We start from the raw sequence: 27,498 nt of genomic DNA on the forward strand, positions 1-27,498 counted from the left end.
ATTCAACAGATTGATTATAAATAAAGGGTTTAAGGAAAAAGATGGCAACAGCAACGATATATAGCTCTAGTATTGCCCGCAGCTTCGCCCGCGTTTTAAAAAAAATAACATGACATACCTCCATATAACTGAAAATTGGTACCTTCATTGGAATGACAGAGGCGCGATGTGTCAAAAATTTGTCGTATGAGTAGCAACTCAGAAACCTTTGTGGGCTCATGCACAACCACTTTGCCAAAGATCGTCACATGATCAAATACATAATTTACAATTCTATGAAGGACATACTGACTAACATTTATTTTTTAATATATAGATAAATAGTTAAAATGAAACAAAGAAGCCATGAAAACTTAATTTAGTTCAAAATTCCATACTTCCAATTTCGAATCGAAAGTCTGTATCAAAATTATTTCAAACTAAAGTTTGGCTGAACATTTTAGATTACTAACTTAAACGTTTAAGTATTCTAATACAACGTTACTTTCAAAGTGTTAAAATATTAAATTGTACTTGTATAAAAGTCTATTTATTTCTATTAATGTATATATTCTTCATCATCACCAACCTATTACTGTCCCACTGCTGGGCACGGGTCTCCTCTCAGAATGAGAAGGATTCGGCCATAGTCCACCGCGCTGGCCAAGTGCGTATTGGTAGACTTCACAGTTTAGAACTTTTTTTAAGATCATACAGGTTACCTCGCGATGTTTTCTTTCACAGTTAAAGTGATTATTAATTTGTAATAGGCACATAATTGCATGCCTAGGATTACGAACCTCGGACCCCTTGATCAAGAGGCCAAGTTTCTTAACCACTAGGCTATCACTACTACACCTACCTATAGTTTTATAATATCTATCTATCTATAATAAAGTCAAGCCGAGTCACTAGTCACGTAAATTGGAAATTAAATTAAAGATACTCTATCATTGATATCCAATTCCAAAGTTCAATCCAAGTAATATCGGTAAGTCAAATTTAAATCAGAGTCATTCCTGAATTTTAACTACGGATGTGAATCTGTGTCGATAAACCGAATAGTATTTTTTGGATTGCTTTTATCGATACTAAACTATGAATCGATCGAGATAAATGAACATTCAGCGACAATTCGACATGAGATTTTCTCTTCGAATTACAAAAAAGCTTCAAATTTTTCGTGTTATACTCTTTTCATTTTTGTCGATTAAATTGGTAGGTTGCACATATTTTTTGGTTTCTAAAGCAGCAATAACATAATTCGAAAATCATTTTTCAACAAATGGATACTGTAGTTTTCGATTTTCGATAATCGCTTTTTCAGACTTCGAATTCGAGTTCTTTTTAAAATCGATATTTTCCGGAAAAAATCGCCATCCCTAATTTTAACTTTACCTAAAGATACAACAAACTTAAAGTTTGGAAATGCCAGAATCTAACTCGATAAGAAAATCCTTGATTTAAAGACTAATGATTATAACTACGGTACTTTGAATTTAACTTCGAAGTTAGTCATCGAGCAATAAAATATGATATACCATTGAAAAGTAAAATAGAAAGATACTTCACCGCGTTGAAATTCAATGCAGCCACAAAAGGTTGAATTTCACATTTATTTTTTAAATTCTTGACAAAATAATACATTTTTAGACAAACATTACGAATCTACATAATTTACGTGATAAATAAATAAGTATTTCAAACATTTTAGGGACATTTTAGAACGGACACGTGGTCAAACTTTATCTACGTAACAATTTCAATTCTCGAAACAGGTTACACTGTCTTGTTAGGAGTGATCAATCTATATATTTTACTCATCTAAGGCTATTACGGGTAATTAAATTACTCTGAACCATTTTGCATAATCGTTTTGATCGTAACTTTAAACTGGAGCTTTATATCTGTACGAAGGCTAAGTGAAATTGAGATGAACAACGAATGTTATTAAGCAGAAATAGTGTCGCGGTGGTGCTGCTGGAGACAAACCACAAGTCTCTTTCACCTTTAAAATTTAAAATGTTCGAATTTTAAATGTTTGTCTATAATCTCAAATCTGCGATTTTCAAGTGTTGTGTGTAGGATATTAAAACACAAAAATCTTTTTAAAATCTTTGTCTGTCCTTCAAAAATTATCTAACTGGTTTTTACCGGACTTTCTTGTAAAGATAGGATTGTACTAGATAGGCTGTTGATACATATAGGTACTTACTATTACTTGAAAATATTTAGGGTTTTCTTTTATCATTGAAAACGTGTAAAAACTAGCAAAGCCACGAGGGAATAAATTAGACTTTTTTACGATCGTAGCCTATCTGACATTTATATACTGTAGATATTATGGACACAAAGATCTAAAACACAAAATTTCATTTAGTTATAGATATCTGCCTTTTTATAACAGACCAATATGTCAACCACTGAAAACGATACTTAATTGACTTTAATTTATAAATGTATGTATAAAAATACCTACCGATCGTATTCTTCCTTCAAGCTGTCTTGCTCGGTTTGTGCATTTTCCAGCTTAGCCTTGAGACGGTAGACTTCTCCTTGGGACTTTTCCAGCTTGTCTTGTAACGCACTAGCCTCTGATCTAGCTCTCTCCGCGTCCGCTTGCGTCACTCTCAGCTCAGCCAACGTCCTCCTCAGCTCAGCCGCACTCTTATCTGCTTTCTCTTGTACTCTGTCAAGCTCTTGCGAAGTCGTTAATGTGCTTCTACCAAACGTTGTCTGAGACCGCTCTAGCTCATGTTTGAGTCTTTCGTTCTCGAGTTCCAATCTTGCTAAGCGTTGTTTCGCGGCTTCCCAGTCCGCACCAGATCTACCGACTTCACTAGCAGCTTTATCGAGCTCGGCTTTAGATTTACCAAGTTCGGATTGAGAGCTCTCCAATTTGGCTTCGAGCCTATCTTTCTCGGCTTGAGCTCGCTCGAGTCTAGCGCCAAGTTTTTCAACTTCGCTTTCAAGAGCGTGGAGTTTCATCTTGTAATCGGCAATTTCTCTCTCGTGGAGCTCCCGTTCTTCATTCTTTTCGTGTTCAGCTCTATCTCTTTGCTCTCTAAGTTGTTGGATTTGCTTTTCTTTGTCTCCAATCACTTCTTCGAGAGATGACAACGCTCCTTCAGATGAGCAATGGTGCGCTTGCATCGCATTAAGCCTAGCTCTTGCCATATCTACTTGATTGTCTTTTTCTTTAAGTAGATCTTCAAGATTTTCGATCTGAAAACAACATTGTATTTCACATCCAATTTTTCAAGATTAAGAACAAAGAAACAAATATAATAACGGAAGTAAAAAGCAAAAGAAAAAAACTAAAAACTTACCGCAAATAAAGACTAGCACTAAATAATAAACTGAACAACCACTACATGAAATAAAATAAACAAAATGAACTTCACAAGCACAATAACGCAACAATGGAAACATATAACGAAGGCAACGAGCGGGAGCCATTTCTACGAATGGAGAGAAAAATAATAATCACTGTTCACTGAATATGAAAATATTTCTTATATTATTCGCGTGCTTAAATAAAATTTTGTTGGTGGCTACTGGAATTCTCACTTGACGTTTTAACACTATTGTTGGGGAACTTGATTTCGTGTAGATAATGCTGCAATGGTGACGGTTATCGCTAAGTTAAAAGTTATTTAATATTTGACAAAGTTTGACGTTGCAATTTTAAGTGATTTGTCTAGGCACTTTATTTTAAAAGGTTATTTTATTGGTTAATCTTTCTTTATGTTATTTTTTGTGTCGTGGGGTTAATAATTCTTTGTGATTTTCATGTTAGTAAATTGGTAAATCTTTTTTTTTTTGCTTATTAATACTGGATAGGATTAGTCCTACCTGAGGCTATCTACAGTTGTGGTGCAATCTCTGAGGGCTAAGTTGAAACATTTCGTATTAGTTTCTCTTTACCACACCCTTCTAACAAAAACACAGCACTAAGTCCTTCGAAGTCGAACCATGTATATAACGTCACTACTAAATGTTAGTAGTAATCTGATAAATGTTTAATTACAAGGAAACCGTCATTTCATTAAGTAATAGTATTTATTTTTATCGATTACTTTGTTTTAATTTTTGAATACTGTGGTTTGAAATTAACATTGATAGTTAATAGATCTTTATTTAATTGTGATTATCGTAAAAGCTTTCCATGTTTTAAAAACTGTTGCTACTGGAGTCACTAAACCATACATTATATTTTCTGAAGTTTTTCTTTCTTTTTTCGTCGTAATAATCTTGATTGACGTGACGTCATAATTCATTAATGGATCATGCACATATGCTTTTATTTACTTAAGGAGAGACTTTAAGTATTTTAGTCTTGTGTCTCTAAAAATCAGAATTTCATAATAATGTTGTGAGTAAGGTTAAATTTATTATGAAAATCGTATAAATTACTCCATTAAAATTATATTTACTAAAGCTGTTACACGTAAGTAAAGTAGGGATGTACACAGTAGGGACTCGAAAGTTACATGGCACCTCACTACGGCCCACGTATTATTTCTAGCAACCTGCAGTCTCCTTGCGACGCGTATACATATAAAAATATAGGATTCAGTGACGCCCGTGAGATGGGTACGTGCGTGGGGACAAGAACACGCGTGACAGGAGAGGTGCTCCAATATCATTGGTCATTCTCTTTTAGTGTTCTTAATTGATGAACTTTTTGGATTTTTTGGATTTAATCGTGCAAACGATACGACGTGAAGCGTTATATTTAAATATAACATTTTTATCTATAAATTTTTAAATTGGGGTTATCCGGCTCGAAGGACCGAACTTCAAATTACTAAGATTACAACTACAAATTGCTGCTTTTACCTAAACTTACTTAAAAAAGAATATCCTGCCTATGTAAAACTTGATTTGTCACCCTAACAAAGTTGATAGCTTCAGTGAACCGAATGCACAATATCGTGACACATGGGACGTGTAAGCTATTAGGGTGACTGTTACGGACCAGAAAACAGAGATTTATGTGAAAAGTTACTATTTCCTTTGATTTTTCTTTAGTATTTATGCCTATTTGTAATGTGCTTATTTATTTATTTATTTATAAGTTTTTGTACACAGAAAATTAATTATAGCAAACTTTATACATTACAGTTTTTGTTCTTTACTTTGAAAAATACACCGTGAACAGCCTGAAAATATAAGTTAGGTATGTACTAACAATATTTTTAGAGCACTTTTATTTATCAATAGAGAAATTTAACTCTGATTGGTTGTTTTTTTAAATATTACACTTTACATTTTATCATCATTGCATTTTTTTTATAATAAACGAGATATTTTGATAGCCTTACTAATATAAATATAAAATAAAATCTAATGGTTTTTTTATCTAAAATAAATTAAAAGATGCAAAAAACAAAATAAATAATCTATTCTACAACAAAATGTACATATAAAAGTAATACAAAAATAATAATAGTAACAAAAAAAAGTATAACATTGAAAAAAATGTTTAAAAAGACATCAAATATCTACTTCATATAATTTACGTAAAGTTAAAATTAAATATTATAGCTACAGTGTACGTTTAAGGTAAGCTTTCAACTTATCCATTAAAATTGTATAAACATTAGTTAAAATATAAATATTTTAGTTACGTTTTAGTATAAATAAGAATGAGATCAAAGTGGAATAAGGAAGTAAATTACTTTAAAAATTAGAGAAGCTTACTCAAGCGTACTTATGTTTTTGATTTACTAAAGATTTTTATATTTAGCTTGAAGTTAATATCTACTAGTAATATATATAGAAGACAGAAAATAGCATTCTGTACTAGAACTTCAGGTATTTTATTCATAAGCTTTAGATCTCTTCCACTACTAGCAAATCATAGTAACATTATTGATAAATCATAGGTGATAAAAAAGCATCACGTACTATTTCTTTTTCGTAATAAAAATGTACACTATGTATCCCTCGCATGACCACAGTATTATTACTTTACAACATAAATATGATCAATTCAAATGACAAAATAGCATTATCTACTAGAAAAACTAGGTATGTTCTCCTATTAACTACAATATCGATAACTTGGCGTTCCAAAGATAATAAAATGCCTTGAGACTTCCCCAAATTAAATGCTACTTCGTATAGAATTACATGGTATTTAGTTTAGATAATTTGGTGGTTCAAAGAGAACAAAATGGCATTCTCTACTGGTAGTATCAATGCCAGTACTATACTTTTCTGTGACTAAATCATACATGATACTTATTATCGTTAACTTGACGTTATAAATAGAACAAAATAGCATTTTCTACTAGTAGTACCAATACTACTTTGTTACAGACTACATATACTTATTTAGGAACATAAAGAAGACTTCGACACAAGCGTTCAGCTAATGTTACCTTCCGCTGCAGTACATTGATCTTCCGATCTTTGATCTCTGAGTGATCACGTAGCTCAGCGAGCTCATGAGCCGCGGCTAGCGCTGCTGCTGTCTTCTTCTCCACCAGCCGGCTCTTCTCCTCGAGTCGAGCCTTGAGCTCTTCCACCTGTGGCCACAACTTAAGTCATTTTACTATAGGTACTACGATTTTGGTACCACTCCTTGGCTAAATGCTGCTTGAAAATGAAAATTTTAAATTTTGGGAAAATGATTGTTTTTTCATCATTCACGTGTAAAGAAATGACATGTTAGTGAAAAGCACAAGCCTAAAAGTAAATAATGAAGTTTAAAGTGTTTTTATCAATGAAATTCATTTTCCCAAAATTTTTAATATAATTATGTACAGTTCTGGTGAAAAATGTCACAATCCCCTTGCAGTAAGAACACTGTGTTACCACATCGTACAAAGGATCCCAATGGCTTATTCTGCTGTAGTAGCCGCCGTAGATCCACGGAAAGTTCTTTTATCTTCTATACAAGATTATATTGCAAATATACCAGTGAACCGGAATTGCGGAAGTAATGTAATGTATGGAGTGGTATTTTAAAAAATATTTCTAACTGTTCTGATGATCCACACATTACATCTTGCATTAACTTTCACTTTTTCATGAAAGCGCAAACCTTTCCTTGGGAAATGGTCTGATAAAACTCTTTTTGGAAATTCGTAGACATTATAACATCCTTGCCTTGTTTATTAACGTGCTTATTATAATCTTGCTATTTTTAACACGCTTTTATTAATTATGCCATTGAACACAATAACTGGACTAATTACTACAAAAATAAATGGCAAAGTTTCTTTTAAATTGAGAATCTTTTAATTCCCTTTTTGCCAAATTCAAAAGAATTGTAAGAAAAGTCTGTGTATTCGGAGAAAAAGAAAGTAATATTTTAATTCTCTTCTTTTTATTTACGTAGAAAAATATATTATATCTACTGTTAATTAACTTAACATTCTTTAGACGCTTTGAGCGTAAGGTACTATAATTATTAAATTGAATATAACAGCTTTAGTTTGTACTATAGTTGTATCATAAGGTTCTGATTTTCTTGAAAAATATATCTATTCGACCAAACTCTTTTTCATCGAACACCCAGACCTTATTCTTTGTAATAAAACAAAAAACCTTTTTGTACGGTACATCTTATCACTAAAAATTTTCGAAAACTAAATTCACGTTAATATAAAACCTTTCATTTAGAAAGGTCCGAAAATAGAATTGATGTCAAAAATATATTCTTCTCAACTACATACTACAGAAATAATTGGCACATTAACCACACTCCAGGTGCTGTTTATGGAAAAGCCCATTTCAGCGTCTATATAAACGCACTTAGTTCCCTTTTTAATTTCATGAACACGTTGATTAATCTAAAAATTGGATTTAAAATGCTTACATCTGTTTGCAGCATACTATAATGTTCTTCTTTCGCACAGAGCGACTCCTTGAGGACCGCTATGTGGCGCTGATAGTCCTGATGCTGCTCCTCCAGGGCTTTCATCTTCGCAGCCATCGCCAGGATCTCCTGGTCTCGTCTCTGGATCTCCAGACGGAACTCATCCAGCTGCTCAAGCCCACCCGAAAGTCGGTATAGAATTAAATAAATCCAAAACATGTGATTAGTAGAACTAAGGTATCGATTCAGAAAAGATAAACAAAATCTATCTACTAAGGCAAATAGTGATGGCGGAAATGATATCGATGTTAAAATTGTTAATCTACATATTAATACTGTTATCGATCACCAGAGAAAAGATCGAGCTGATGTTAGTATCGATGAGAAAGCGAACCAAGCTCCTTTAGTTATATCTAGTTGGTAGGGAAATGTTTCCAGCACCTAATTAACACTTTACAATAAACACCGTGCCATGGAAGACATTTCGACATATCTCATACTCTTTAACTACATGCATTTTTTCAATCATTTTTTAATCAATTTTACAAATATCAAAAATCGCACCCAATCATCAAAATTCAAATGGACAAAATTCGACACATAACGCTGGAAAACTTTCTATTGTAAACTATCTCTAGCTGATACGGTAACTCAAAAGCTTACTGATGAACGTCTGTAGAAAGTTTTCCAGTCTCCAGTATGGAAGAATATCAAAGTATTTGAAGATGACATCATCGAATGCACGGGCGCCTACGTTGTGATACATTTATCTACCGATACTGTGAGAGAGACTGATGACACATGGCTCTACATGAAGAGGTCGGGTCGTGAGACTATTCTAGTTGATGACATGTGACGCGGGACCAAAGCTATACTGGACGATGAGTTGCGATCAACACCGAAAGCGATACATGATCAAAACATATTTTAAAGGATTTTCACAGAAAACGCACTCGAAGAATCATTCGATGCAAACGACCTCAACAGTCTTTATTCATAACAGTCTATCTCTATATCGTCAATCAACTTGGTGTTAACGTAATCAATCTCACATGTTTCAATAACCATACAATTTACACCTAAGTTAATATATTCGCATCTAAGACCCTATTTAACAAAAATATAATCATTCGACAGTTCAAGAATATAATTCCTCTTATTTCAATAAAAATAGCTTTAACAATGAACAAGTTTACATAAAAATATTACGAGTCAACACAGTCGGCGACGACTTCGACTAAGTTCGGACTTAAAGCGAAAAATTGACACGGTAACGTCGGTCGTCGGTGACGGAGTCACAGAGTGGTGGCACTATAGTAGGGCCGCTGCGCGTGCGCGGAGGGCGTGCGCAGGGCCGAGCGCGGCGCCCGCGGCGGCACGCTCGTGCGCCCGTCCTTGGTCACGTGCACGTCGTTCAGCAGAAAACTTACTTGTCTCTTGAAGGGAGGATCGGCCTTATCGTAAAGCGAAGTGTGGGAAGGCGCGAGGGACGGCGGCGGCGGCGACACGAGCGCGGCCAGCTCGCTTTCCAGCAAGGCGACCTGTCGCTCCAGCGTGGCGATGCGCGCTTCCTTGGTCTCGAGCACCGCGGTGAGCGTGGCGCCCGCGCTGCCGCCGGGCAGCCCGGCCGCGGCCAGCGCGCGCTCCAGCTGAATCTGCAGCGCCCGCAGCGTGTCCGCCGTCGCCTTGAGCTCCTGCCAGTCACGCGAGACGGTCAGCCGCCGCCGCCGCCCGCCGCCACCGACGGCGGCCCCGCTCTACATACAACCTGCCTACTGCCGCGACGCGTCTCGTCTCGCCCCGCTGGGGCTGCGGTGCGCCCGATACGCGATACGCTAAACGCTATACGCTACGGCTGAATGTACACAGTGCACGTACGATAAACAGATAACTTTCCGTTGTCGTGACGACGCAGCCCCAGAAGGCGATAATGAAATTTTTGATACTAAATGATTACTCAAACTAAGTTCCCAATAATTTACACGAGACGGTCTTCGCTAAGGTTCATGTGACGGGGACATAATGAGCTGCTAAACATGCAATGTCGTGATTATTTGTGTTCGTGTCGTTTAGTTTTATTTTTTATTTTTGGGTGTTTTGGCCGAATTTATTTCGTTTGATTTTGAGTCAAAATATTTGTTTTTGATTGATTGGAGTGTGGTGATTATAGAGGGAGAAGAAGAAAATGGTAAACTAGTGCTGAGGGATCAAGCTCGAAGTGTCACAGAAAGGCTTTGAAAGACTGTGGAAGTGAAGAGTAAGCGAAACTGATCAAGTAGAATGAAGCCAAAGGACAGAGTTGTTCAAAGAACACATAACAGGCGTCGCGACAATAACATTCGGCTTAAGAGTCAACAAATGAATGAAATGAAACTATCAAGAGCAACTCTAAGAGAAACAGTGATTGATAAAGGTATCACAAAATAAAACGCCCATGTGGAATACGATACAGTTCATACAACAACATGAGAAAGCAGAGTGACGTGCACAATATACGACTAGGTGCAGGAGACATTCTAACAGCCAGCAAATTTTCCAAAGATCCTGTCTTTCTCGGTGATGGTATGGAAAATGAGCCAAACTGAGCCGGCATGCAACACAGACACCATTCCGCAATCGATAATTACCTGTTTTTGTGCCATGGCTTGCATTTGTTGGAACATTTGCCTTTCCTCCTCTTTACCTGAAAGTTATTATCCATTACATTTCTTCATTCACGGGCGCAATGGTTATGTTTAAGCTTTGTTTACCATTTAACTACTGCTTTAGCGTTACGTACCCATTCCCTTATTCTGAAGCATTTCGAGCAACTTTTTGATGCTTTCATCCCTCGCTTGTAGAGTTTGCTTCTGTGTTTCAATCCGCAACTCTAGTTCCTGGTTTCGAAATTTCAAGAAATTTAATTAAAACTTTTCGACTACGAAACGTAACTTCATAGTGAATAGTTAATTCACAAGATATTGAAATATCTTTCCCGGATTTATGAATAGTTTTATTCCTTCATCTCTTACCTTTGCTTTATTTATTAAGAGGTGTCGTTCATTATTATAGAATTCTGTAACAATCCTGTAGTAGGATTTTGATAAGCTATAGTTACTTTTACCTATATCTCCATCCCTCTCACCTTTATGGTGTCTCTTAGTATTGCTATCTCTCTCTGCAGGTGTTCGTTTTCCGCGTACAAGGCCTCTAGTTGTTGTTGTAGTTCTGGAGCGGGTTGGCGCATACGCAGTCTTAGTTCTTCCTCCAATTGTCGTACTAGCATTGCTTGTTTCTGTAAAGAAAGAGAAGTATGTTTATATATTGATAGATGATAGATGTCATGTCATTTTAGTTCAAATCTGGAGTCACCAACGCTACACCTATTTCTACCCAATCAAATCAAATCAAATCAAATCAAAATTTTTTATTCAAAATAGGTTCTTTACAGATCACTTTTTGAATGTCAAAGCAACTACCACCACTTCACAAGGTGTTTCGTTATGGAGAAGAAGCGGCGAAAGAAACTCCATAACACACATCTTTTAAAAAAAATGTTTTGACAATGTTAACTTAACGTAATGGTACATGTGGAGCTGGAGCTAATTCAGACCAAACCGTTTTGTCAGTCAAATAATCACTTACTTTATAGTACGCTTTTTTACATAGCGTTAGTTTAACGACATGTTTAAACTTTTTTTCTGTGAGATTCAAAATGTGGTCGGGTATTTTATTGTAGTAGCGAATACAGTTGCCCACGAAAGATCTAGCCACCTTACATAATCTACGTTTAGGAATTACTAATTTATTTCTATTTCTGGTATTAAAGTTATGGTGGTTACTATTTCTTTCAAACATATCAGTGTGTTTTCTTACATACATAATATTTTCATAAATGTATTGACTATGCACCGTCAATATATTAATAGTGGGAAACAGTTCTCTTAGGGACTCACCACGCCGCAGACTATATATTGACCTTATTGCTCTTTTTTGAATAGTAAATATAGAGTCTATGTCAGCAGCACTGCCCCACAGTAGAATGCCATAAGACATAATGCTGTGAAAGTAACTGAAATAGACAAGTCTGGCAGTGGGTATGTCTGTTAACTGTCTAATTCTTCTGACTGCAAAAGCTGCAGTACTAAGTCTGCTGGACAAAGCAGAGATGTGGGGACCCCACTGGAGTTTAGAATCAATGGTAATCCCCAAGAAAACAGTTTCATTGACGAATTGCAAAGTCTCACCATTTAGAGCGACATTCATCCCCATACTCCTTACATTTGGTAGCATAAATTTAATACATTTAGTTTTATTAGAATTTAAGAGTAGGTTGTTTGCATCAAACCAGTTCTGAATCAAGCAAAGAGTTTTATTAATATCGTTCGTATCCTGTGTTTGTCGTTTTACTCTAAACACCAAGGAAGTGTCATCAGCAAACAAAACAACCTCAGATAAATCCTTTACTACATTTGGCAAATCATTTATATAAACTAAAAATAGAAACGGACCTAGGATGGAGCCCTGAGGTACACCTATTTTAATATTAGAACCTGCTGATAATGCTCCATTTACTTGCACTCGTTGGACTCTATTGTTTAAATAAGAATTTATCAACTTTAGAGAATTTCCCTGAATACCATAATATTGTAATTTTAACAATAAGGTTTTATGATCAACACAATCAAAAGCTTTAGACAAGTCACAAAAAATACCTATAGCATCATGTGCTTGTTCCCAACAATCAAAAATATGTCGCAGCAATTGAACACCAGCATCTGTGGTAGAACGGCCTTTAGTAAAGCCAAATTGCTTTTGATGTAAAAGATTATTTAGTTTAAAATGAAGCAACATTTGCTGTAAGAGGATCTTTTCAAAAATTTTACTTAGAACAGGCAGTACTGAGATGGGTCTATAATTGTTGGGATCTTTAGTATCACCTGCCTTAAACAATGGAATTATTTTGCTATGTTTCATTAAATCAGGGAAACAGCCCTGATCAACACACATATTAAAAATAGTGACTAAGTAGGGAGCTAAAGTTTTAATGATTGATATACAAACTTTTACTGACATTCCCCAAATGTCCTCTGTATTTTTAACAGTTAATTCTTTAAAAGCTTTTAATATGTCATTAATTAAAATATGTCTAAATTTAAATTTAATGTGACACTGACTTAAATTCTCTTTAAGGATGGTCACTGCTTTAATTGGGGATGATTTTAAAAATTTAGTAGTATTAAATGGTATATTCGAGAAAAAAGTTTCAAATTCTTGTGCAATTTCTTTATCTGAGGTAATCTGACCACGTTCAGTAGTAAGAGATACTTTACTGATACTTAATCTGCAAGTTCGTGTTTCGGCATTAATTATTTTCCAGATTGTTTTAATTTTATTATCAGATTTTTTTATTTTATTATGTATGAACTTAGATTTAGCTGTCATACAAACTGATTTAAATATTTTAGAATATTTACGAACATATTCATTGAAGTGAGGGCTACAGTTATTCTCTCTTTCACTATAAAGCTCGAAAAGTTTACTTCTACTTAGACGAATACCTTTAGTAGCCCATTCACAAAAACTAAGTCTAGTACTCTTTTCATACCTAACTTCAGAAAATATTTTTTTAAACTCTGTGTGCACTGTGGAGAAAAATGCAGAATATAAATTATTAACACAAGCGCTATGGTTCAGAACTGACGACTTATTTAGTAGCACTTTATTATATTTTAATAAACGGTGACTTGTAATTGGTCTATGAAGAAACTTTATGTTCCCTTCCTTGGATATGTTATATTGGATATGGACAGACTGCCCCTTGTGATCAGATTTAATCTGATTTATTATAGATTTTTCAACTACAGAGCAGTTACAGAAAATGTTATCGATGCAAGTAGCAGAGGATGAAGTCACCCTGGTTGGCTCAAAAAAACTATATTCTAAGTTGTATGATCTAAATAAGGAAAGTAATTTTACTTTCAATGTGGTGTTTTCTAAAATATTCACATTAAAATCACCACAAACAACAACATATTTCTTACATTTGCAAATAATATCCAAAACATTTTCCATTACACCTTCAAATCTAGAAAATGTTTCTATGTTAGGGGGCCTATACACGCTAACCACAATAAGGCTATCCAGCTCGACACATGATAATTCAATAACACGTTCAACCGAGAGCCCCACTATATCCAAGCGTTCTCTTGATTTTAAACCTTTACGAGTTATTATTAATGAGCCACCATGGATAGCTGACTCACGGCTGAACGAACTAGCAATAAAGTGATTTATATAGTTTATTTGTGTTTCACCTTGTTTTAACCAGTGCTCTGTTAAACAAATTATATCATAATTGTTACTCTCTAAAAATAACTCCAGTTCCAGTTCCTTACTTGAAAAACCCTGGATATTCTGGTGCAATATTTTTAGAGATGAAAACTTTTTATTGCTAGTTTTATTATTACTAAATTTACCCATATGAAGACATTTATTTGAAATATGTCTCTTAATTTGCTTATTATTATTATATTCATATGAATTACTTACATAATTATTTATTGATATGTCAATGTTATTAAATGAATTACTATTTGACAATGGTTGTAAATTAAATAATTTGCCAGAGGTGCACTCTGTTGTCCTATCATTTAATTTAAATTTTCCAATGTCAAATTTAAATTATTGGATGTCAATAATTTTAAATTATTATTCTGCTCAATAGAAGCAGGTTTGGTTGCCAAGTTTTTGGCAGAAATGTCAAAATAAAATTCTAGCACAACAGCTATCCGTCTTTTATAAAATCTAGGGAGATAGTAATTATCCCCTGTCAAATAAAAATTCATACTAAACGAGTTAGTATCAATCAAATGAAATTTATTATTATTGCACATTGCAGTGTGCAAAGTCATATTTAACTTATATCTAATATCATTCTCTTCGACTGGCAAACTTTTACTATAGGGGAATGTAAACATTACAATTTCCTTTAAATTAAGTTTTAACAAAGTATCCAAGTAATGTAATAAATGCTTTTTGTTCACATTTCCCCTATTTCCTATAAAGATAACTAAGCTTGTATTATTCTTTAATTCAGTATTACATACATTATGCATAATCTCATGGAAAGATGCATTAGGCATACAATTATTTAATACTGATCGTCCCGAGAGAGAACTTAGTAAACTTCCCATGTCCTTACCAATTTCATCGCAGTATATCATTACATTATCATTACTGTATTTGAGGGAACTGTTGTTTACATTTAATGAACTCGAGCTGACACACAGTGATGACTGAGGTTTTATTTTTGTAGAAGATGGAGGTGAAAGCCCACACCCCGGCTGTGACTCGCTGGCACATTTGCAACCACATGACAAAAAATCACTTTCCAACAGTTGCAAACGGGCAGCATTAAACTTATTTAATTCTAAGAGGTCGGTCAGAGCCTGAGAGTGCCTCTCGACCAAAGCCTGAGCTTTCTCATACATGCAGGTCATCATCTGCAGTGAGGATTCTAAATTTGTTATTTCGGAATTTAGTGTCTGTGTTTCAGCTTCATATTTTAATCTATTGTTTTCTAATTCAATTGTACATGTATTAAGCTCTTGTAGTAAGTGCAACCTCTTCTTTGTGGTTGGCACAGTTTTAAGGAATTTCTTTTGAGTATTTAACAAAGTTTGGGTTTTATGTATATATCTATTGATTTTTACATATTTTTTTAACTTGTTTTTGCTGCATCGAGTAATCCCCTTCGTAGAGGCAGAATATATTGTATCATTGCCTGTTAAATCTATGACACTTATGTTGTTGGGATTACTAGAAGCAGCAGTAACAGAAACATGGTCACAATTTATTAATTCATCGAACAAGCTTTGGGTTTTTTGTTCCTCGGACTTATGGGTAACTGATTCAAGCCTCATAATTTGTTGGTGGGCTTCATGCAATTGTTTTTCTAACGAGGTTATGGTTTTCAATGCTACCTCATAGTCCTCACAACATTTATTAAACCCTTCAACAATACCTACAAGTTTATCCCGCTCTTCACATACAGTACTATACTGTAAGTGAATATCGGTTAATTCACTTCTTAACAATTTATTTTTATCTAGAATTTCCAACAGTTCCCGCTCGTTATCATCTCTCTCGTTATTCAGCTGATCACACCTGTCCCTAGCAATCTTTAATTCCTGCAACGCGACCTGGAGCTGGGACTCCTTCTGGTTAGCGAACGCCTTGCGGGTCGTCATCGTTGCGTTATATGAACTAATTAACTCGGTTTACAGGTGAAACCGAGGCTAGTATTGATATTTAGTATGAAAGATTGCTCCGGTAAGTCTGACAGCGAGAGAGGTTATGCCGGGCAAGTAATCAATCTACAAACTCGTCAAATTATGTCTGTTTCGTTACAAAACAGATAAATGACTAATGGTTAATGAACACTTACCCAGTTATTATAATGACAATCCGTTTTAACTGTTAACTTCACTGTAATTTTAAAAACACATAACCTAACGTATCCTCACAGTTATACGTCAGATATGTTTACACGAAATTTAATTGTATTTCTAGTTATTTTACAAAATTAACATTTACTTGACCTTATTTACAAATATACTGCGACTTATTATTATAAATAAACTGTTTTAATCAGTTAAAATATTAAATTAATGTTAATTAAGGACCGGGACGATCAGCTGACGCGAGTGTTGCCAGTCGAAATCTCGACTGGCAACACACGAAATCAATAACAGCAGTGTTAAGCGCTGCTGTGTTCTGGTATTTAGAGTACAGAAAGAGACTTATTTGAGGCGTTCCAACATCTTTATCAGAGGTAGCAACAGAACTGTAATCAGCCTCTGGTAGGAATCTAATCTTATCCGGGGTTGATTACAGGTGTCTATGGGCGGCAGTATCAACTTACCAACCAGGCAGACTGCATGCTCTTCTGCTACACCTATATTATAAAATACCGTACTAATTAGTACGAGTATAACTCAATGATTTACTTACTCATAAATCAGTTGAACTATTATAAAAACAAAATGTGAGCATTTTATAGATGCTTAAATGAAATATAGTTGTAACAACGGAAAAAACGGGAGAATTCTGAGAATGAAGGCATGTAAAATTTCGCACCTGAAGCTGTAATTTTCGTGAAAGTAGGCCTTTGTTTAAACGAGGACGCTGCTTAAGATCTACACGGGAACATTACTGAGAAGTCATGCGGTGTAAATGCTGAATTAAGTGTGGGTAAGTTTCCTTATGATAGCCTAGTAGTTTTAAAGAGTTTTATGAGGGACCGGGGTTCAAATATCAGGTAAAATGCCTGTGTTACGAATTCATTTCCACTAAAATAAACTTTTCTTTACCTACTTGTCATTTATCATTTTTTGATAATTTGGTTAATATAAGCGACACTACTCGAGGACGCAATATTGGAGAATGTTTTTTTTCTAAAATAAAGTCGTTGTATTGTAAGCTAGGGAAAAAGAAAAAGATAAATCGAATGATATAATTGATTTTTTTTTATCAAAACCCGCCTTGTAATTCCTGCTCTGTTTTTTTGATATTCTTTATAGTATCGGTTTCCGCCACCCACACGCACACTTGATACATTTACCATAATTTTGGCGGCATTAGCCACTTACCACTAGTATCCACTAGGTTGACGTAAACTCATTAGGTCCTATAAAATAGATAGATAGAATACTCTTTATTGCATACTTACTGTTGAATTTAAACAATACGCAATTACCGATAATGACGATAACGGCTTTACCGATTTTCACCAAATTTTATATGCATACTCAGTAGGTCTGAGAATCGGCTACTATCTATTTTTCATACCCCTAAGTGATAAGTTGTTCACCCTTAACATTTTTTATTTATATGGCAACACAACGTTTGCCGGGTCAGCTAGTAAATAAATAAAACTGAAGAGTTCTACAATTACTCCACAAACTACTTACCAATTAGTCACATCATAAAATTCGATTGTCATCCCAATTCCATCTCATCCTATCGTTGGCGTGTTGCCACAAGGATTGAAGATTTTAATTAAAGTTTGGGGAGTTGTGGACCATTCCAGAACTTTTTATTAGAGTGTGTGTTAGTTATGTGTAGTGTTATGTGTTAGTAGCTGTGTGTTACCAACTACTCAATAGACCTACACCGGATATGGAGTATTAAAGTTGATCTGTACATTATAATTACATATTTACATTGTTATTATTTCTATAATTATTAATTTGTATTTCTACTTATTTTTTTAGTAATTTAGTAATTGTAAATGTAATTAGTCGATATTTGACTCTCAATGATAAAATTATATAAATTGGGTAGGTTATTATTAAAGGGCATTCGAGATACGATTATGGTGTAGGGCGTTATTCTGCCCGTGCAATATACGGTGTAATATCATCTCGGCGTTTCATTTTGCAAAACTCACGACTGTAACAGTTAACATGTGTGTAGAAGTTTTTATTTGAAGAGTAAGGATGGGTTGCACCATGTGACTTTGACACTAACTAAAATCTATATTTGAAGGTGGTACAACCCTCTGTGGTTCAACTCCGGCGGCACCACCACCACACCTATTTCTGCCTCATAACAGCAGTGTTAAACGCTGCTGTGTTCTGGTTTGAGGGGTGTGGTAAGGGAGACAGACTGTTCCGAGGCGTTCCAGCTTAGTCCTCAGGGGTCGCGGCGCATCTGTGGCTGACCTCAGGTAGGAATATCTAATCCTATCTAGGATTGATTACAGATGTTTATGGGCGGCAGTAGCTACTTACAAGGCGGACTGCATGCTCGTCGTTTAAGTACTTCTATATTATAAAAAAGTCCAATCAGTAGTCAAATCTACGTTTTAAAATCTTTTTTACATAACATTTTTACGGTGTGTGTTGTTACAGGTTACCCTACATTCGACCAAGAAAATAATACTTGAAAACTTTTTCATTTATCCGTCAAAAGTAAAATTTAAACATACTGAAATTATAACATACTGACACAAGAGAGAAGAGTAAAGAGAGAGAGAGAGAGAGAGAGGAAGAGAGAGAGAGAGACAGAAAGTCGCATGGAGAAGCATAACACTTTTTCCTTACGTAAAAATATCTACCATTGAATCACTGCTGAAACACTTCGAACCAAAAATACCAGGTTTAATAAAAATAAAGTAATTAATCATAAAATTCAACAAACGGTTTAACAGTCCTGTTGAATACGGAAGGCGTTGAAAATAAACGTCGGATTACTAAAATAGGAAAACATAAAAGTCCAAGGGAAAGAAAAATGAATTAAGGAAAATTAATTAATGGGAGCAGGAATTTAAAAAATAAGTTATAGTATGGTGGCTGAAACTCGACCTGTCGTTCGAGGGGTTCAAATCCCAGTCACGCACTTCTGATTTTCAAAGTTATGTGCGTAAAAGGAATTAATTATCACATGTTGTATCAGTGAAAGAAAACAGCGTGAGAAACCTGCATACCTAAGGAATTAAAAAAATCTCTAAGTTATGTGAAGTCTACCAATACGCACTTCGGCAGCGCGGTGGACTATGGCCTAATCCTTCTCATTCTGAGAGGAGACCCGTGCCCAGCAGTGGGACAGGACAGTAATGAGTTGTCGACAATCAACGGGAAGTGTGAAGCTTAATCTTGGGAACGTTTTCCTTTTACCTGAAGTTTCTTAGCTACAGGAAATTGTAGCGTATATGCTACAAATAAAAATATGTGCCTACTTTTTATTGGCTTGTCTTCTATTTCCTTTTACAAACTTCCTGTATGTCGTTTTATTTACTATTTTAATAGACTTCTAGAAATGAGGTTCTTATTTCAACATATAGGAATGTATTTTTTTTAGAAAAAGGTGAAATTAACGATTATTATTCTATGAACAAAATATATATGAAATAAATATTTTCTTTTTTTAAACAAGTGCTTAAAATATACTCGAAAAACATTACACTCTGCAGTAGAGTAATAATACAAAAAATAATAGTAAACATGTGTGCGTATTCGTGAAAACTATTCGATGGACTTACTTGAAAGTTTCACATAGTTGCATTTCTGCGTAAGAGTTTTTCATATAACTTATTTTTATACCAAAGTTTCTGCGGAAACTAAACTTTTATATACTTCTCTAATTATGGATATCAGACTCAGTCACAATGAAACTTTATGGTGCATCATTTCTGTACGAACGCAAAAAAGTTTGAATGCTTTGCAATCGCTTGTGGCAAATTCTTTAAAGGTGGTAGAACCCCCTGTGGTTCGACTCCGGCACCACCGCTATACCTATTTCTGCCTAATAACAGCAGTGTTAAAAGCTGGGTTCTGGTTTGAAGGGTGTGGTAAGGGAGACATACATACTGAGTCATTCCAGTTAAGTCCTCAGGGGTAAGGGCGCATTTGTGTCTAATCGTAGGAATCTAATCTTATCTGAGGTTGATTACAAATGTCCATGGCAGTCGACACTTATCATCAGATGGACTGCATGCTCGATTGCTACTCCTATATTATATAAATAAGATTAAAAAAAGAAATCATCCAAATAGGATCGGTAGTTTTTCAGAAAATCGCGGACATACAAACATTGATACGTAAATAGCGGTCGAATACAGAACCTTCTTTTTTGAACTTTTAAAAACATACCATTTATAATCAATATGTTCGCTGATAAAAATAACAAACAACAGTTAGTACCCTGAGCATGAGTTTTGACGTTTTTACAAAAATGACTGTTTTTGTATTTCTTTACGTATTCGCTCACACATTTCCAATCAGCGCCTCTAGCGCAAATAGTATCAGATCTGATTGGAAATGTAGGGGAAATACGTAAAGAAATACAAAAACAGTCATTTTTGTAAAACCGTAACTCATACAAAGGATACAGTTCAGTTAAAATGCAAGTCGCGTGTTGGTTAACTGATTTTGCATTGATGATGCAGGCACGATGTTGTTTCAATCAATTGAATACTATGTACTCGTATATCTATTCAGGCTTATGTAGTTAAAGCTAAATCGTTAAAAGTTATAGCAATAGTTCAAATCGGTGTCAACCCATTACTGTCCTACTTTTGTGCACTGTTGTTATAAGGTACCACCGTAGATCATGACGGGTCTGCCATTTTAAACTTCAATATACTTACAAGACTTATATTTAAACTAGCTGATCCGGCAAACGTTATGTTGCCATGTAAATAAAAATGTTAAGGGTGAACAACCGTTATCACTTAGGGGTATGAAAAATAGGTAGTAGCCGATTCTCAGACCTACTGAATATGCATATAAAATTTGGTGAAAATCGGTAAAGCCGTTTCGGAGGAGTACGGTAACTAACATTGTGACACGAGAAATTTTATATATAAAAGTGTCAACGTAGCTGTTTGAAACTTTGCCACTCAATAGGGGAGCCCAAGGTTTGAATCCCAAATCTCTGATTTTTCCAAAATTATGTGTGTGGAAATTAGTGATTCCTCACTTAGATATTTTTTTTAATATAGGAGTAGCAGACAAGCATCCAGTTTACCTGATGGTAAGTAGCTACTGCCGCCCATTGAAATCTGTAATTAACCTCAGATAAGATTAGATTCCTACCAGAAGGTCAGCTACAAATGCGCCGCGACCCCAGAGGATTAAGCTGGAATGCCTCGAAAACTTTTTTAGAGGTCCACCTTCAAATAAGAATACAGCAGCGCTTAACACTGTTGTTGTTAGGCAGAAATAGGTGTGACGGTGGTGCCGCTGAAGTCGAACCAAGGAGGGTTCTACTGTTAAATATCGTCAGAAGACCCCTGAGAGTTCAATAGGACAGTCATGGGTCGACGATGACGTCAATTACATTCATTTACTAAAATCGAGTAAATTAAAGTGACGTCATCCTTTAATAGAAATATAGTTTTAAGATTGTTTGCAATTCTCAAATCATCCACATAATTAATAAGACTATTATGTCTGTCAAAAACAAAGATGCCTGCAAGTCATCGAGTACCAATCTATTGTAACGGCCGTCAACAGACTTACAAGTAATGCTGATTAATTAAACAATGGTTTAGACATATCGTGTGTTAGCTGAGTCGATATAATTAGAACCGATTTTATAATGTCTAGAGACTCTATACAATATACATGTATTAAACCTAGTTATAGCTTCATTTTCATCTTTATTTTTTGAAGGTGGTAGTACCCTTTGTAGTTCGACTCCGGCGGCACCGCCACACCTATTTCTACCTCATAACAGCAGAGTTAAACCACAAAACAAAAACTAAATATTTTGTGGTTAAACGCTGCTGTGTTTTGGTTTGCAGGGTGTACTAAGGGAGACATACGTTTCCGTGGCGTTCCAGCTTAGGCAGGTAGTCAGACCTCAGGTTGGAATATCTGATCCTATCTGGGGTTCATTACAGATGTCCATCCTGGGCGGCAGTAGCCACTTACCATCACGTGCTACTATTTGCTACTCCGACATTATAAAAAAGAGATAGATATGGTCGATAAAAATTGTGACCCGAGTTTAAAAATGTCTTCGGCTGTAATCGGGTGTCATCGGATTTATACAGCGCCGTTTCCGTCGCCCGAAATACTTTATCCGTTATGAGTTGTTACAACACTTGAATTTATTATATTTATGAAGATATTGTAACTCTTATTTTTGGGTGGTGTTTACAACTCTATATTACATATTATATTAAAGTAGATGCGAGTATACTCATACAGATATGAGGGAAAGGGACAACGCTCTACAAAACCGAAGCAAATCTCTTTCTGAAACGCGATGTGTAATATTTACTGAGTACTCATTTGTACGGGTATATGTGATAAATTCACATCAGCTTATGTAACCGTACATAACGTGACATCATCTGGATTAATGAATGTAGGCGGTTGAAGTACACTGAATGATAGATTCTATGACTGATGTATAAATATATATGTTTTTATATCTAGAATAACCTCTTGGAAATCTGTTCCTTTCTTCTTGGTATGTTTATTTATGTCGTATAATGTCTTCCTTTGGGAAGTACCTAAAATTTTTCTACTCTACTGCGGCGGTTAAAGTTTTTTTACCGTATGTATTTATTTAGGTATGTCTCATTGTTCAGCACACCCTACAGCCCAAATGGCTTGACAGATTTTAACATACCTTCCTCCTTAGATTTATCTAAATTATGAAAGTAACTACGGCTACATTACTTCTATCTTGTAATTATCTTAAACAATCGGGTTTTTGTTGCTATTATTATTGTTTTATAGGCCATGATGCCATCTATGACATTATTTGAATGATATGAGTAAAACGGTGTGGTCTGAAATAACTCCAGCTCCACATGTAACAGCTCCACATTAGGTGAGGTTGCCATTGTATAAAACATTTATATTTTTAAAAAAACATGTGTGTTATGGAGTTTCTTTCGCCGTTTCTTTTCAATAAAGAAACACCTTTTGAAGTTGTATTGACATTCAAAAAGTCCTCTGTAAAAAACCTATTAAAAAAAAATGATTTGATTTGATTTATGCTACTCGTATGTATGATCCATATAAGCGACACTATCAGGTAGCGCAATAATACAGATTTTTTAATGAGCCTCAATTACAAAAGATTTTTGGACATCGTATAGAGTTTAATATGTATAAAAATCACCCCCAACTCTTTTGACCGTTTTACCATCAACTTCAGCCATCGACGACTAAATTCACCCTATACATGTTTACCCAGTGGTCATTAGTCATGTAGGTTACACGACAGGTGGTACTGCCACAACCGCTAATGAGCAAAACAATAAGCGTTGTGCCTGATTTTTATGTAAATAATTACATCATTAACTAAATTACAAAAATGTAATGTAAATTACTTTTTTTTTTTGTAATATAGAAGTAGCAGACGAGCATGCAGCCTGATGGTAAGTGTCTACTGCCGCCCATGGACATCTGTAATCAACCCCAGATAGGCTACCCCTGAGGACTAAGCTGGAAGTCTTCGGAGAAGTCTGTCTCCCTTACCACATCCTTCAAAACGGAACACAGCAGCGCCTTACACTGCTGTTATGAGGCAGAAATAGGTGTGGCGGAGATGCCGCCGGAGTCGAACCACAAAGGTTTCTACCACCTTCGAATTGTAATGTAACTACAATAATGTAATTTGCGGGCATAATTTGAAAATTTTTTGAAGACTTTTGGGGAGATGTTCCTTTTTCTATATTTTAGTTAATTCTCTACGCTTCTCTGCTTGAGGTAATTCTCGTTGTATTTCTATTTTCTTTCAGCGATTCTAGATTCCTAGTTATTTTAGGGATGGAAAGGATTATGTCACTTTCTTACAAGAAATAACAATATAAAAGTAAAAAAAAGCATAAACAAATAAATAGAAACATTCTGACATTAGCTTATTGGAATTAATACACAATAATAATATACACTTATTTTTTTAAATCATACTTATCTCACAAACATTTCGCTCTTAGACAATAAAATCTAGATTTCCAGAAAATAAACAGCTAAGTTCTTATAATAAGGTTCAGTACAAACCAGAAATATCTTCTTATATCATACAAAAAATACCAGCACATAGCGTAATCGCAAAATAAAACAAACGCAGACCTATTTCGCTGACTGTACTGTTGTATAAATCAAACATCTGTCTCGGGCCTACGCAAAAGGAAACAATGGTAATATTTGTGTAATCTACATACACGATATTGTCGCTACGTGGAACGGGCGTGAGCTAACGTATGGTAATGAGCTGTAGCGATTTCTTGTATTTTTTGCCTATTTCTGGGATTTTCTATAATAAAAGTATGACTCAAATAATATTTTTGTATGAAACTTTTGAGATGTTATTTTAAGTTTTCAAACACCGTCACCTGACTGCGTAGTGCGTATCGTTTTTCGAGTACGTTTATATGTATGGTTCATTCTTTGGCATAAATCAAACATCTGTCTCGGGCCTACGCAAAAGGAAACAATGGTTATATTTGTGTAATCTACATACACGATATTGTCGCTACGTGGAACGGGCGTGAGCTAACGTATGGTAATGAGCTGTAGCGATTTCTGGCATTTTTTACCTACTCCTGGCATATTTTGCCTATTTCTGCCTTAAAAAGCAGCGTTTAACGCTACTGTGTTCTAGTTTGAAGAAAGATCGTCGGGCATACATATATAAGGTACTAGCTGATCCGGCAAACTTTGTACCGCAAACAAACAAACAAACAAAGTTTTCCTCTTTATAATATTAGTGTAGCTTGAAACTTAGACCTCAGAGGTAGCAACCTGTAGCCAATTGGGACTCTAACGTCATTTTATATTTCATAGCTAAAGTATAAAGACAAATGTCTATTTAATAAAAAAATGTGTCAAGCAATGCATAGCTTAAACTGGTAGATAAAGACATTATAGACATAGGTACATTTTAGAAGAAATTCCTTGTTTGTTTGCTATTAAATTTATATTGTATATCTGTTGCAAAATCTGTAAAATTTGCGCACGCCTATAATTGGCATGCACACGTGTCTAATACCAATAGTATAATACTTATAGAAAGAATTGTGTGTACTGCTGTTGTCATGCAAATAAATAAATAAATTCCTCCTAGTATAAATACTAATAATTATTTTTTCCATAATCCAGATTATGTGGCTAAATAGAGCCTGTACTTATAGCAAACGGATAGAATAACATACGGCCTAGGAACTCATCCTAAATCCACAGAAACGAAGCACAGCTCATGACTAATATGAATCCACGAGAACGAAGCAAGCACAGCTCATTTCCAATATTTTTATTCCGCTGTAACATAGTCTCACCCCACGCGACCCTTGTTCCCTTTGGCCCGTTTTCCTCCTTAATATGAATCGATACTTTCAAGGCTTTACCGTTTATTCGTATCAAACATTCACGACGCGTGGATAGAAAGATTTTCTATTGAATTAATTATCATATGGTAACACGCTGTGGGGTATGTTTTAAATAGTAACCTTTTAGAATATTATTGTGTTGTTTACGTTAAAATTTCACACAGATAATACTGTACTTCATGGACAGGTAGTGATGTGCTATACATAATGATTACTATAGGAGCTATAACGATAAACGTAACACGATAACAGACCCGTTTTATAAAACTAAGCTACTGCCGTATACTTTTGTACAAATTTATTAAGTATAATATTATATTACATATATTAAAATATTTTATATCATTACAAGATGTTACACGTATAAATTTTTGAGTGATAATGCCTACTTCTTTAAAATTTTCGAAACTTATTATTATGTCTTATTTTTTTTACGGCGTAAGCTTTGTTGTATTTGTCTTTGTTCAAAATACATATTTTGGTCACAACACTACAAAGAACTGTCATCGAGAAAATGAAGAAATGGAAATAGTATAGTAATTATTAGCGCTTAACGTTGCTTTTATCTATACTTCTATCTATACTAATATTATAAAGAGGAAAACTTTGTTTGTTTGTTTGATTGTAATGAATAGACTCAAAAACTACTGGACCGATTTTAAAAATTCTTTCACCATTCGAAAGCTACATTATCCTCGAGTAACATAGGCTATATTTTATATGAGACTATATTTTATATGAAATATATTTGATAAATAGATTTTGAGGCGGTACAAAGTTTGCCGGGTCAGCTAGTGAGGTATAAATAGGTGTAGTCGTGGCGCTTCCAGAGTCGAACTATAAATGGTCCTACCTTCAATATCTGCACATGAATATATGAATTCCATATAGTTATATTAAATAATAGTCATCTTGAAGGTCTTGAAGGCGTGTAATCTTATAGTCACATAAAAGGTACAGAGTAACGATATAATAACTATACGTAAGTAAGTTCACACTAGTGATTAGAAGTATTATAACTACACAAGTATCTCCGTTATTCGACTGTTCTTGCTGAAGTCTCCGACCAGAATGTCGCTCTCTGTTAATTCGAGCGCCGCCAAGGTGTCGTCCCCACTTCACCTACCCGCATCTGTTTTTAAACTGTAGTGTCAAATGAGTAACATATTACTTTAATGTAACGTTATAAAAATGTGATATCGTTAATATCCAAGCTTCTTATTAACGATGATAACATTCGGCCGTCCTGCTCACACGTTCGTCCTCGATCGTGTATGGTCTGATGCAAGAGCTGCAAAAGAAAATCAGTTGTTTAATGCCCAAGTCCAGAAGAATTACACATTTTCTTGTAATACCGACTCGCACGTAAGAGGCCGAACTGTTTATCAAAAACATGGCTTAAACTTTACGCATTTTCTTGCAATACCGACTCGCATGTAAAAGGCCCGAACTGTTGATCCGAACCAAGGCTTAAACTAGGTGATGTTCATATAGAATCACACTAGTTGTGTATTACCCCGGTTATAAATCTGCCCCAACAGTGTTCACCACGGATTTCTGTTGCGGACATAGTTCATAAGGACTCTTTACATAAATGTTATATGCGCGACAGGTATTGAAGCGAATGCATGAGACCATTGTTAAATAATAAAAAACACGGTTATAACTAGGTGATGTTCATATAGGATCACTCTAGTCATGTATCACCGCAGTTTTTATACCTTGTTTACGATAACATTCGGCCAGTGCTCAACTCAAATTTACTCCAAAAATGCAATATTCACTTAGTGTCTTCAAGGTACTAGATGCCTTGGGTCAAACCAACCATATGCATCACCAAGAGACACCCGCG

At 35.1% G+C, this 27,498-nt stretch overlaps 1 protein-coding gene across 1 annotated transcript in view; it reads right to left on the minus strand.

Annotated features, from left to right (window-relative positions):
• Window positions 1-27,498, minus strand: part of LOC140755011 (uncharacterized) — an 87,505-nt gene that overhangs the window by 23,074 nt on the left and 36,933 nt on the right. The window contains exons 2-8 of the mRNA XM_073090182.1: window positions 10,935-11,084; window positions 10,590-10,686; window positions 10,438-10,493; window positions 9,241-9,504; window positions 7,811-7,978; window positions 6,369-6,515; window positions 2,459-3,204 (exon numbers count right to left, since the gene is read on the minus strand). Of these exons, the coding sequence (XP_072946283.1) occupies window positions 2,459-3,204; window positions 6,369-6,515; window positions 7,811-7,978; window positions 9,241-9,504; window positions 10,438-10,493; window positions 10,590-10,686; window positions 10,935-11,084 (1,628 nt within the window). The remainder of the gene's footprint in view (window positions 1-2,458; window positions 3,205-6,368; window positions 6,516-7,810; window positions 7,979-9,240; window positions 9,505-10,437; window positions 10,494-10,589; window positions 10,687-10,934; window positions 11,085-27,498) is intronic.

This window comes from Epargyreus clarus, unplaced genomic scaffold (assembly GCF_041222505.1).
Source record: "Epargyreus clarus isolate Ecla_fem2 unplaced genomic scaffold, WU_Ecla_fem_2.2 ptg000032l, whole genome shotgun sequence".
Taxonomy (NCBI): Eukaryota; Metazoa; Arthropoda; class Insecta; order Lepidoptera; family Hesperiidae; genus Epargyreus; species Epargyreus clarus.